This window comes from Pollicipes pollicipes, unplaced genomic scaffold (assembly GCF_011947565.3).
Source record: "Pollicipes pollicipes isolate AB1234 unplaced genomic scaffold, Ppol_2.1 Scaffold_7222;HRSCAF=8563_pilon_pilon_pilon, whole genome shotgun sequence".
Taxonomy (NCBI): Eukaryota; Metazoa; Arthropoda; class Thecostraca; order Pollicipedomorpha; family Pollicipedidae; genus Pollicipes; species Pollicipes pollicipes.
In genome coordinates this window covers 92,404-106,566 of record NW_023597029.1, presented here as the reverse complement: position 1 = coordinate 106,566, position 14,163 = coordinate 92,404, and the positions used below count along the sequence as shown (strand labels likewise).

The following is a 14,163-nucleotide window of genomic DNA, read 5'->3' as shown; positions in this document are numbered from 1 at the left end:
CTAAGGTACAAAATGTCCAAACGTACAGAATGTCCAAAGTACAGAATGTCTCCATACGGTTTTCTTAGTGGGGTTAGTCAGCGAAAGAATGGCTCTTTCACATCACGACGGCGCCAACGCACGGATCAGATTACGCATAACCGTAGTCGCCGCGACGGAGGGCGGGAGTAGAGGGTTTCTTGTTTGTAGTGCAGTTGTACTTTGTGTCCCTCGCCCCTGCTGGGGCGGGGCGCGGCAGATGGTCAGGTCCGTAGGCCGGCCCAAAGTACAGAGAAGTTTTGGTGAAATACTTGGCGTCTCATTACATTTCTTCCAACATTTAAGACGTTGGCATTAAGCATATGGTGTTGCACGAAAATCAACTCCTTACCTTGACCTCCCAAAACTTGATATCACCTTGAACGCATGACCCGTGACAGTGCCAGTGGCGGATCTAGGATTTCGTTAAGGGGGGGGGGGGTATGATCTGAGTTCGTGCGACTCCCTATTGCAACATTTCCTGTCAGTATAGCGCCGTCAGAGGCACGCTCGTCAGAATGATTGCTAACTGAGTTTTCAAATCCTCTGCAAGATTGCAGTTTGCGAGTGAATGAGTGTTCTCGGCACATCATGTATTTGTAAAGTGTCAGAGAACACTTATGTGCTGCTAGCGAATATTTGCTTAGTTTGGCGAACGCCGCTTCGAGGCGCTCGCGTTCCCCTCCTGTGGCGCCCCGTGCGAGGGAGGCGACCGCTGGGGCCAGGAGAGGGGGAGTAACAAAGAAGACTCGGAGAGCCGCCGGCGCGAGGACGGATGCTCCGGCGGGACGGACTGTGTGGAGTGCCTGTGACGCGTGTCAAATATAGAAATGACTTTGGACGTACTGAGTGTATCAGTGAGCCGGAAGCGAGACGCCAGAACAGCAGAACTTACACATTCATAGCAATGGAGTAAACCGACGCAAGGTCAATTAAAAGCAGTGGTCACGCGCAAAAAGGCCAATGGTCCGCCGCAAATTAATACAAGCGAAAGAGGTCAATAGTGCAGACAGTGATGAAGCAGCTCAGAACGACTAGAGATAAGAAAATTCAAAACGCATGATCGGAACGGGTAGAAGAATGTTCACCACTTACAGGGACTTGGAGACGGACTGAATCCCCCAACAAAATTGTAACATAGGTAGACCAATGCCGTTGCCGATTTTAACTACTCTAGTACCTTGAATATGTCCTTGGATGCATAAGTGTATGCGCCACGAGGTCCGCGAGCTAGCATACAACATATTGATCTACATAGAAACATGCAATCCGCGTGACACCGACTGACACATCTCTGAGATGGATCTATCTGGACTGGCGCTAGATTGACCTGCAATACTTTTTATACTAAAACAGACCCATTTTTATGGGCACCTGCTGTAAGAACTCCTTTCAGCAGCGACGTTTACGGCTCAGCTATATTCCATATAGGCACAGACAACACCGACCATTCCACCAAGTGCGCACCTAAACTAAATGGAATCGTAAAATCAAACGCATAGAGACCACCAATCACCAACATAATTGCCTCGTAAAAAATAGACATGAGGCCGCCTTCTAAGGCCCACAACCAAAGACAGACTGCCTGGTAAATGCCAACACGCAGACTGCATAACAAAACTAACACACAGGGACTGCTTAGTAAAATGGACACATATATACCACGTAGAAGCGCCGACCAGAGGTCGCATCCAGGGGCCGGGCACTTCGGTGCCATCCGGAGGGCCTGCGCGCTGATCAATGGCCGCTGAGTTGATTAGGGCCTATATGTCGGCAGACACTACCTATTATTCATAACCGACTTCGTGCCGGCATGGGCCTGAAGATTCATTCCTCCAGCAGGGACAAAGCGGGAGCCAGCGATTTACATTGTTCGAGCCCCAGCGCCTGTCAGGGGCTCTGCAGTGCCTAATAGGGGTCCCTGTGTTGGCAAAGAGTTCGCGTTGACCAGAGGTATGTTCGAGGAGGTCCGAAAAGCCTGGAGGGCCCACCGGAACCCACGATTAAGGCCCCCATTGAAGGGCTTAAGGGTACGAAATGCTAGTCGGGTCTTGTTCAGGGTCTCCAGCTGCAGGGACGGACCCTCAAATGACAGTCAAAAGGCCCTTTGCACCGATCGGGAGCCGCCACCCCGAGCTAACATGGGCCTATATGTCAGTCGGGCACCGCCAGCACCGCACAGTCAGCTCCGTGTCGATATGGGTCTAACGGTCCACTTCCCGATCAGCTACGAAGCCGGGGACAGCAATTTATACTGTTCGAGGCCATTGCACCTGTCGGGGTCCCGCAGTGCCTAACAGACGTTCTTGCGTTCACAACGAGCCTGAGCTGACCAAAGGCAGTGTTCGATAAGGCCCGAAGAGGAGCTCGCGCGGTATAGGAACCTGAAGAACTGGCGTTAGTTCGCATAAAAATCCCTGCCCATAGGGTCGTGGCCTAAAATATCAGTGAGAGGTCCTCTTGAAGCGTTTAGGGACGCTCTGAGACAATGCGGGTGTCTCGGTCGACCAGAGACCAGGAGCACCCAACAGTTGGATCCTTGTCAGTCTGAACCCTGGAGACCTTTTTCCCAGCCAGGAGCAAAGCTGGGGGCCACGACTCACATTGTTCTGGGTTCCTACAATGATTTGGGCCCCTGCGTCCGTCAGGAGTCCGCAGTGCCTAACAGGGGGTCATGAGTCAGCTAGTGACCCCGAGTCGGTCATAGGCTTTGTTTGAGGAGGTCCAAAGGGTGGACGAAGGGCCCATCAGGACCAAAGACCAGGGACCCGATTGGAAGGCTGAAGGGCTTGAGGGGCTGGCTGTGGGTCACATTTAGTAACCCCGCCCTCAGGACTGCGATCACAAATGTCAGTTAGAGGGTCTGTTGTATCGATTTGGGACCCCCTGACACAGGGCATTTTATTTTAGCCAGAGATCACCTACAACGATCAGTCGGCTCCGTGTCAGTCTGATCTCTTGGACCCATTTCCCAAGCACGGGCAAGGCTGGGCCCGCGATTTGCATTGGTCGGAGCCTCTGCAACAATGCGGAGCTTCTGTTTCAGTCGGGGGCCCAGTGCCCAACAGGCTGTTCTGTGTCAACAAGAGGCCTCGAGCCCGTCAGAGACCGACATGACCAACATGGCGAGCCCCTGAACGATCAGTAATGCCCCGGCAGACTGATATGTAGGACCCCGGCCAGAGCACAGGCCCCTTTGATTAAACAAAAGTTACGGAATACCAATGCAATGGATTAATGCCCCCGTACGATCAAGAATGCCCGGGCAGGTTAAAAGCAACGACCCTGATAGGAGTGAAGGGTCCTCCGCGAATGAGACCAAAGGGAAAGAGGACTAGTTCAAAGAAGAGTTCTCCTGAGCATCACGTGGCTCGGTACCTTATCTATATGAGTCCAGCAACAGCACAAGGCCCACCGAGCAAGTCAAAGGAATTCGATATGAATGTGAAGGGCCCATGGGCAACTGACTGTACCCTGGCATATGGCGCCTCGGAAAAAGCGCGTTAAGCGTTTCAGGCGAATGGAAAGAATCGGTGGAGGAAAACCTGATCGACCAAGAGTGTCCAGGCGTGTAATCAAATAGCGCTCCAACAGCAGCGTAGGGCCTTACGAGAAAATTTGAAGATGTTAAGGCCAACGTGGAAGATTTTTGAGCGATGCGCTTGACCCGGCAATTTAATATGCAGGCCCCGAGCAGCAGCGTAAGGCCTCTAGATAGCGTAACCAGCCCCAAAATCTACCTAAATCAATATCTTCTCAATCAGCGGAGAATTAGCTTTGTCTGCTCATAGGCTCATCATTTTCGCTCGCAAGTGTTCTTAGTCATCTGTAGCCCAAACAAGTCCAATTTTGTTCCGTTTTGTGTTGGAAAACTGGGTCTATTTGGTCGGTTACCGGCCCCTTCAGAGCCTATGGCCCCGCTCGGAGCACAAGGAGGCATGGTCCCGTGCGTTCCCCGTCCTCAGATGAGGACCTTGCAAAGAACATAGGGGCATTTATTTAAACAGAAGTGCCCAAAACACAACATGGAGGGCCCCGAACGATCGAGTGTGCCCGAGCGGAGGGAGCGTAGGGCCTTCCATTCAAATATGAAATACCCACCACACGATGTAGAGAGCCCTCGAATGATCGAGTGCGCCGGAACAGGTTAACAGATTAGGCCCCAAAAAGAGCGGAACGACCTCCATTCAAATAGGAAGTACCCAAAACCAGATGTAGAGGGCTCCTAGTGATCAAATGGATCCGAGCATCTTATCAGCGGAGGCCCTGACAACAGTGTAAAGCCCTCCATTCGAATGAGAAGTAACCAAAGTCCAGTGTGGAGGGCCCCCGAAATATGGAGTGTACCTGAGCTGGTTATCAGGTGACCCCGGTAGGAGCGCAGGGTCCAAATTCAAACACCAAGACCCAGTATGCGCCCCCCCCCCCCCGAACAATTCAGTGAGACTGAGGAAGCGAACAGAGGGGGGGGGGGCTTCCATTCAAATAGGAAGTACGCAAGACGCAATATGGAGGGCCCCTGAGCGATCGAATGTGCCCGAGCTGGTTATCAGATAGGCCCTCGACAGAGCGTAGGGCCCTTCCCTTCAGATAAGAAAGGGGGATTCTCGCAATATCTGATGTTCGTAACCACTAAGGTATCATAACACCTAATGTTCAAAACACCTAGTAGCAGGAAGGGCCCCAGTAACGGTCCAGGGCCCTTCGGACAAATACACAGGAAGTAAGGGCTACGTGGAAAGCTCATTGGCAATCGGATTGGCCCTGCAAGTGGGCAGACAAACACACCGGAAGCAGCGTAGGGCCTGTGGGCAGCGTAATACGCGTTATGATATCCCAATCACGATCGTCTCAATCAGTAAAGAATGATTTTTTATCCTTTCTTCAACTCCTTAGTTTCTCTTGCGGCTGCTCTTGGACGTCTGAAAGCCCAAATATTTTCAATTTTGTTGCGATTTGTGTTTAACAAAATGCATCTGTTCCGCCGGCTTAGGCCCCTTCGGAGCTTATGTGTCCCTTCGGGCCCAAGGGGGCCCATAACTCCGTGCCCCCTCTGGATCCGCCCCTGGAGACAACGAAAGGGTACTGTGCCCTTGCGGGCCCCCAATGCCGAACAGCGGCCCTCCAATCCAATTCCAGCACGGACCCGTTAAGCTGAACTGGAGTCTGCGCGCTTATTATTAGACCACCTACGGCGATCACGGTCTCCTGCCCGGCCTTGCAGCTGATTGGAAAGTGGGATCTCGGGCCCATGTCGACACGGAGCCGGCTGTGCGGCACTGGTGGTGTCCGACCAACAGATAGGCCCATATCAACTCAGGAGGTCCTCGATCGGCGCAAAAAACAGCGCTCTGTCATTTAAGGGCTCGTTACCGCAGGCCGGGCCCCTGAAGAAGACACCGACAAGCCCTTCGTGTCCTTAAGCCCTCCCACCGGGCCCGTAATCGTCGGTCCCGGTGGGCCCTCCAGGCTCTTCGGACCTCCTCGAACACTGCGTCTAGCCGACTTGGGGCCCTTGCAAACGCAGAACCCCTGCTCGGCGCTGTGGGGCCCTGGCGGACGCTGGGACTCCACCAGTGCAAATCGCTGGCTCCTGCTTTGTCCATGCTCGGAAAATGGGCTCTCAGGCCCATGCCGATACGGAGCCGACTGTGTGTTTAGGGAAAACGCCCTGGCGCTCACACGCACACGTGGGGCTTTCGGCAGCAAAGTAGGATTCTTCTACATTCATCGGAAGAGCCCACGACCAGCCTGGAAGGCCCTCCGATAAAGTGGGAAAACCCAAGACCACTGGGGACGGCACCCTCCCGGTAAGTGTAGGGTCCTCAGAGCAAGCGAGAAAAAAAACCATCAACGATGTGGTGGGCCCCCTGACCGCTCAGAAGTTACCCGGTAGCTTAACGTATAGGGCCCACACTAGAGCGCAGGGCTTCTGAGCAAAGGAGAATAACCCAAGACCAATGTGCATGAATGAATGCCCTTGAGCGACCGAGAGCGCCTTGGCAGATGGGCATATAGAGCCGCGAACCATAGGTCAGGGTCCTCCGGGCAAATGTGAAGTACCCGAGACCATTGCAGCAGGCACATATGCGATCAAGAGTGCCAGGGCGGGTTAACAGAAAGGGCCACGACAAGAGTGAACAGTCCTCCGCAAATGAGATCAAAGGGATAGAGCCCTAGGCCAATGCAGAGGGTCCCTGAGCGTGGCGTGTATGGGTGCGGCGTTAATTTAGGGCCCCAGCAACAGCGCAGGGCCCTCCGAGCAGCCGGGAAGAACCCCAGACCAATGTGAAGGGGCTCTGAGCGACCAAGAGTACCCCGGCAGGTTAACATACGGAGTCTTGACAAAAGGCGAATACAGTTTTTGTGACAAATGGGAAGATTTCAGGTAGGCCCAAAGACGCAGTGTTGTTAAGCCTTGTGTTAAAAACGGGGTTCGTTTGCCCTGTTAGGCCACTTCAGAGCAATTACGGTCCCTTGGGAGGCATAGGGGAAGAGTATGGCTCCGTCCTCCCCCCCCCCCCCCCTCTCCTTTGGACTTTGGATCCGCCAACAGGCGGGGCCATCCTTTACAAGACCTCACAAATTGGTTCGTCTCGGCTGACCTCCTGCTGAGCGGTCACGCACTCACAAACGCAAACGCTGCTTATATCTTCAATGGTTGAAAACCATGTCTGTGTCGTGCGATTAACACAATTTTCGCCAGTACTAAGATCCCCAAGTCTACTCGCTGCTCCCTGCTATTCGAACCGCGACGCGAGATATCCAAGGATTCTGACTACCTACATGGCTTCGTTTCATCCAAGTCACACCTGAACCAGACATAGCGTCGAAGAGATCCGCCGAAGCACGGAGATGGAAAACTGCGATTAAAACGTGTATTTGCACATTGGAATCACAAGAGCCGAGATCGATGGTGAGCATCACACAGCGGAGATGAAGGCAATAACGTATCACTCGCGGCATCGCGGGAGTCTGCAGGGCGGAAAACCTCGAACGAACCCTCACGTCTTCCGAACCTCCTACTCCAAATCTCGATCTAAAGCTCACAGTCGTTACGCGGTGATGATGACACAGCAAGCAAGGCGCATTACGCTAACTGGTCGTGGAGTTGGAACTGGGCACCACGCAGACCGCCTGCGGAGAACACCACGGCGACGAGGCGCGGGAATACCTCCGCCAAACAAATCATAGTCAAATACGGGTCGCCCTTCGAGCATCACAGCCTACATTAGGTCCACCCCTGCATAATGAACACCACCGCACGTCGATCACCATACACGCCGTGCTGGTAGCATAAAATGGCGCAACCCATGGGAAAACGAGCCCGGGGGGCGAGATGGTAAAGGTCCTCTGGGCTCACTGGCGCTGCGGCTACACAACGCCGAGTAGTGTCGACGGAGCGACAGCCTGCAGCACGGGCTCCAGCCACACAACAGCCTGCGCCGGACGTCCGGACCAGGGGCCACAGTCGGCAGCAGCACCGGCTCCGGCCACACAACAGCTTGCGCCGGACGTCCAGACCAGAAGTCACAGTCGGCAGCAGCACCGGCTCCGGCCACACAACAGCCTGCGCCGGACGTCCGGACCAGAAGTCACAGTCGGCAGCAGCACCGGCTCCGGCCACACAACAGCCTGCGCCGGACGTCCAGACCAGGGGTCACAGTCGGCAGCAGCACGGGCTCCGGCCACACAACAGCCTGCGCCGGACGTCCGGACCAGAGGTCACAGTCGGCAGCAGCACCGGCTCCGGCCACACAACAGCCTGCGCCGGACGTCCGGACCAGAGGTCACAGTCGGCAGCAGCACGGGCTCCGGCCACACAACAGCCTGCGCCGGACGTCCGGACCAGAGGTCACAGTCGGCAGCAGCACCGGCTCCGGCCACACAACAGCCTGCGCCGGACGTCCGGACCAGGGGTCACAGTCGGCAGCAGCACGGGCTCCAGCCACACAACAGCCTGCGCCGGACGTCCGGACCAGGGGCCACAGTCGGCAGCAGCACGGGCTCCGGCCACACAACAGCCTGCGCCGGACGTCCGGACCAGAGGTCACAGTCGGCAGCAGCACCGGCTCCGGCCACACAACAGCCTGCGCCGGACGTCCGGACCAGGGGCCACAGTCGGCAGCAGCACCGGCTCCGGCCACACAACAGCCTGCGCCGGACGTTCGGACCAGGGGCAACAGTCGGCAGCAGCACGGGCTCCGGCCACACAACAGCCTGCGCCGGACGTCCGGACCAGGGGTCACAGTCGGCAGCAGCACGGGCTCCAGCCACACAACAGCCTGCGCCGGACGTCCGGACCAGGGGCAACAGTCGGCAGCAGCACCGGCTCCGGCCACACAACAGCTTGCGCCGGACGTCCAGACCAGGGGTCACAGTCGGCAGCAGCACGGGCTCCGGCCACACAACGTCCGGACGAGAGGCCACAGCCGGCAGCAGCACCGGCTCCGGTTATGCTCACCCCTCCGCTATCACCCATGAATCAGCCTCACGCAACACACGTCAGCGGCAGCACAGACCAACGTCTAGTATGCGTAATGCATACATTTACTTCCGCACGTTAATCTTTGTTGCGTCTCGATTCCACAAGTAAGGCCAGTGGAGGAATACGTGCGCTCGCCTTGATCCTATCATATCCTTTCTTCATCACCCCATCTTATGACCTTAAAGTTTTGTTCTAACCACGCCCTGTTCTATTTGTTCAACTTGACTAATGCAAGGAGCGTCAGGTGTTTATGGACACATAAAGTCCATTACGATAGACACTGACTCCTAGCGCTCAATGTACCAGCCTCTGCAAGGAGCCCGCATTATATGCTTCCATCACAGGGAATTCATCACATCACATGGCGAAAGTATGGTGTTTTAAAATATACCAAGGCTGAAAAGCAAATGTTCCAGATAGCATCATCACGGTAGTCAGGCTCCAAACGTGCTCAGGGACATAAATTATGCCGATACATACATACGTGGACTACGCCAAAGTGACCTATCTATGGGCGATCTGGGAAGGTATCACCAAGAGCACAACACACAGCATGCACTGATTTGAAGTAGCTGATGGGCGCACCGCACTCCTTGCCCATCGCATGCATTGATGTGATTCATACACTATCTAGCCGCATTGCTGCGCATGTCCCCAACTTACATCATGTTGGCGGCAACACCCCACAGAGCCAGCTAAACACACGATGGTCCCTACACATACTCAAATATCAATTCTCTCCACCACCTTCCACGCCGTACGCATCCGAAGACTCAGCAACGCAGGCGTCCTGCTACGTCAGGAACATGACGAAGACGAGGAAGAAGGTGATGAGGACCCCGAACACCTTGACCATGAGCCAGCGGTTGGAGGAGACCGACTGGAAATACTTGAGGATCTCAGAGTGCGCCGCCTCCACGTTGACCGACGTGTCTTCCACGTTGGCGTCAATCCTGCCGAGCCGGCGCGACGTCAGGTCAGGTCAGGTCAGGTCAGGTCGCATGACATCACCAGGTCAGCCGAGCGGCAGGGTGCCTGCTGACTGGGCCAGACCGGCGTCGGCAGCAGGACAGCGTCTAGCGTGGGAGGCTGGTGACCACCGCATCAGCCGGCCACGCCCACTGTAACGCCCGGCAGCCGTTACAGCAGCCACCCGACGTGTCCGGTGCCACCAGCGCACGGCGTGTCGGAGAGCGTCGCGTGCTGCAAAGCCGACGGGCATACGCAGCCGATGTTGTAGACTACCGCGCGATAGCAAGACGTGACGGGCGGTATCGTTCCGACACGATATGTGGGCTCCGAGGGGCCCAACCATATTTTGTCAGCAGCTGATCATTACAACATAATTCAAAGGTGAATTTCAACCAGTATGTCCCAGACATACACTCTGCCCAAAGCCCAAGCAGTTTGTCTTCATCTCCCGTTCCAAATATATTCCTTGGACTGAACTTCACCAGCTCAGCCCTGCCCTCGCTGGATGCCCCCCCCCCCCTCCACGCTTCTGAAAACATGCGAGTCCTGGGGAGGTCTTACCGTTCCCAAGCCCTCGAGCTCACCTCTGCACCATTTCGCCGTGCTCCTGGACCATGTGGGCCAGCTGCTGGAAGATGGTACCCAGCTCCACCACCGTCGACTCGATATTCTTCATCGCCTCCGAGCGGCTTTCGTAAAGGAACGCATCCTGTCGGGCGCACGGAACACGGTCAGGGGGCAGCGCGGCGCGGTTCCGGGGCGGCATGGGGCGGCACGGAGACATCTCGGGGGGGGGGGGGGGGAGGGGAGGCCAGGTGCACCGACCTTGCACTCGATACACCCTCCCCTCTCCCACGGCGTCGTCGTGGGGGCACACAAGCTATGACGGGGCTGAGGAAAATGTTAGCACAGTTCTGACCGTAGTGTGCCATACGTGTGCACAGCATTTGCAAACCGACGGAGTGCGACGAAAAACACTCAAGTACCCAAGAAGTACTCAGGAACAGTTGAAGACGAGGACGTACTCAGACCGAAGTATTTGGGAACACTCCAGGTGTGTCACAAAGTGAAAAATGTCTATTTTTAAAAGGGCAACGGTCCAAATATGACGAATACGACCCCAGGGCAGGGAATCTCTATGCCCTGACCTGCTTTCCCACGAGCATATATTGACCAGCAGCCCGCCCTGACCTGCTCACCTTTCCCTACCCCCCCCCCCCCCCGTCCCCTACACGAGCATCTACCGGCCTACAGCGTGACCTGACCTGCTCCTCGGCGAATATCTGCAGGGAGGCGGCGGCGCCGTTCATGTCGATGGCCGCGTGCGCGCGGGCGGCCGCCTCCTCGTCGGCGAGTAGCACCGAGCCGCGGTGGCAGCCGCTCAGCGCCGACGGCGGCAGGCTGGCGCTGACGCTGCTGCCCGAGAACTGCTGCCGCCGCCGCCGCTGCTGGCGCAGGCTCTGGGGAGCACGCCGCCGGCACAGTCAGCGGGGCCGTCCGCGCGGCACGGCGGGAGCGGGGCTTCGCTGTGGACTTCGCTGACAGCCACAGCTTGACTTTGACCTGCCATAGGTTATCGGGCTTCATGGTACACCCAACCTTTTCCAAAAGTCCCGCCATTCAGTTGTCTATCACTATGCAAAGTTTCGCGCGACTACGCCACGCCGTTCGGCCACCATTCTGGAAAACCAGGTGGGGGTCAAATTCCTCCCCTCGCTAACCTGAGGGCGTGTTAACGCATATCCGGCACGCAGGTACGGAGCGAATACAACAGCTCTCATTTTCCAAAATCTGTACACATAGAAGCCAAAAAATTCAGAAGAACAGCAAGGAATATGTGCACCAGAATCTGTCACCGCCACCGAGCGCGTGCGGTCTGGGTATGACAAAGCGATCAGCGATGGTGGTTGCCAACATGATCTGCACAATAATTAAGCTACAATTTCACCAAACCTGCACGAAGCGTGCCGAACTGACAACACGCTGGCTCTGAACAACGTTGTGGGAAGCTCACAACCCTCCTCTACAAATGACTTTCATAACTGAACCACGACAGTGGTTGCCTGGCGTTCCACATGTCATCAAAATTTCGGGTACTCGGTGCATAACATAACAGCATAGTGCAGTACGTAAGGGAATGTTGAAATAAGCTAATTTATAACTAATGGTACCATTTAGGTGACAATAACTGTTCTAGACAACACAAATTATTCGTTAAGTAAATACGCAGCTCAATATGTCATTGATCACGTCATCGCAGATTGCACAACACTGATTAAGAGCCAACTGAAGCCCTCCTATCTGGAAACTGTGTCCACAAACGGCAGATATGAACGACTCAACAATTATATTTGCATTGCCTTAATCGCTGCATGGCCAATGGAACGCCAGTATTTGAATGACGTCATTAATACGTCATGGATGCCTGGATGAGCTTGGAATAGTGCGCACGTCTTCGCGGGTGTGTAGCTAAGAAACTAGAAGGGTTTATGTTTTAGGAAGGGCAGGGCCGTTAACACTCCATATATACCGTGCGCGGTCTCCAAGCGAGGCGCATCGCGAATCCCATCTGGAGAAGGTTCTGCACCACAGCACAATCGGAGGGTCAGTTTCCAGGTCCGTTGGTGACTCGGAGGGTCACCATAACTCTGCCCAGCGTTCGTCCCCCCCCCCCCCCCACCACCACCATCACTACCACCGAAGCCACGGCGCTGCTCACCTCCGTGCGTCTCTCCAGCACGCCTTTGAACTGGTTCGACATGGCAGCCAGCTTGGACTGCAGCGTCACCACCACGTTACTGGAGAAGTGTTGCACGTGCTGGCCAGCGGCCGGCGTGCGGGCGCGGCCCAACTCCTGCAGCTGCAGGATCTGCTTGTTCAAACTGGCCATGTCCTGCCTTATGATGTGTGTCAGCTCCTCAATCTCCAGCGGCCGGTCGTTGTATATGGACTTTCGCTTGGCCACTGGAGCAAAGGTCGCCATTGGCAGCACGGAAGGCACGGACAGAGGAGGCACGCATGTCAATATAGAGACGTCATACATTACATATGAGATGGCTTTTAAAGCACCATTCTTCACCACTTCAAATCCTGGGAAGAGCTGATGAAAGCATAATCGATAATGGGTGTTCCCACCTTCATAAGACTTTAAGTCGAAAGTAATCATACGTTCTTTGATCCCGGATGAAAGGCGTCTTAAAAACACCACTAAGACCATTCGTAGGTTACCCAACACAGATGTAAGTTTCAGTGCATTATCATGTCTCCGCAAACAGTCATGTATACTCGAACTGGGCCCCAGGCATACATGCGCTGCTCCCTGCATACCACCACAACGGATCCCACGCCCGTTGCCAGAGACACGGCGCCGCCACTCACGCAGCGTCAGCTTCTCCAGCTTGGCGTACGTCTGCGCGACATCCCTGCCGATCAGCTTCGCAATGGCCATGAACTGGACGTGTGGCAGGAGGCCGGCCGGGCGCGCGGCGTGACCGGCCGGCGCCGGCGCCAGCTGGCGCTCGCGCAGGGGAGCGCAGCACGGCGGCCAGCTCGGCGGTGCGGTCGCGGCAGGCGGTCACGTGCGGCAGCGCCGGAGCGCGCATGGCAGCCGCGCTCACCGGCTCACCGGAGCCTCACGTCACTGGGGGACAGGCGCGGCACGTCACGGTCGGCACAGCGGGCATGATGAGCAGGCTCCGGCCGGGGTGCCTTCCGCGCCTGTTGTTGCGCGATAGAGACCGGTGGGGGTACGCGCCCCAGGAGTCAGGTGGGGCGCCGAAGATCCCCAGATGGGGAAGCTCACTCTGACCACAGGGGTCTTACTGAGGAACCCTGCATGGAACAGTGTGCTTGCTGCCAGGGAGATAAGCCCAACTCTTTTGCAGGTCTGGCAACTGGTTACAAGCATCAGGGTTGGAAGATGGATGAGGTTATTTATACTTTCAAAAATGGGACAACCATTGCCTGAGAAACTGCAGTTTTGTTGGTATAGCTGATGCCTGGTGCAAACTACCTGTGTAATTGTAAAACCATGATCAATGGCATAAACACACAAGAAATCCTCACAGTGCTAAACATGGCTTGGGCACAAGTGGATAACCTTCAAGCAACTTCTTGCTCCAGTATCTAGGAATAGGACAGATCAACTACTCAACATGAAGATCCAGCCAATGCTAACACTAATATTTGTTACAGCAAGGTTTTTGACACAATTCCCCACTAGCCTAGCCCATATTTTTTGGCTTTGTGACTGGTGGTCACTTTATGAACCATATAATGATGGCTCTGGTGGGTGGTAGATGACAGCACATGGTAGCCAATGGTTGCCAGTCTGGCTGGGCAGAAGTTACAAGCCAGATTATATAGGCTTCAGCACAGGGCCATTGCTTTTGTTATAAGCTGCAGCTGAGATGGGTGAGCCAGCAGCAAACTGACACCATTCTATGGATAAGAGGATCACACATCTCTTGCTATGGGATGACAGGACACCAGAAGAAGATGTCATCCTACAGATGGTGGAAGCAGTTATCAAGGTATCTCGAGTTAGGATCTGTGGATGTTATTTGTGTGTTGATTAAAAGTCATGATAATACTAATCATGTCTATTCTGGTCAAATCTTTCATGCAGCATCACCTGGAACACCATTAAGCTCCTTGATTTCATTTGAGATGCATGAAGAAAACAA

The 14,163-nt window shown here is 55.1% G+C and overlaps 1 protein-coding gene across 1 annotated transcript; it reads right to left on the bottom strand.

Moving 5' to 3' along the window:
* Positions 1-8,302: 8,302 nt before the first annotated feature.
* On the bottom strand, positions 8,303-12,954 carry LOC119109019 (syntaxin-5-like). Its single transcript, XM_037232561.1, has 5 exons — positions 12,857-12,954; positions 12,198-12,442; positions 10,744-10,938; positions 10,063-10,187; positions 8,303-9,459 (listed from the first exon to the last, which is right to left on the bottom strand). Exons 1-5 carry the CDS (start codon positions 12,924-12,926, stop codon positions 9,300-9,302), a joined length of 795 nt encoding a protein of 264 aa, XP_037088456.1. The 5' UTR covers positions 12,927-12,954; the 3' UTR covers positions 8,303-9,299.
* Between the last annotated feature and the right edge of the window lie 1,209 nt (positions 12,955-14,163).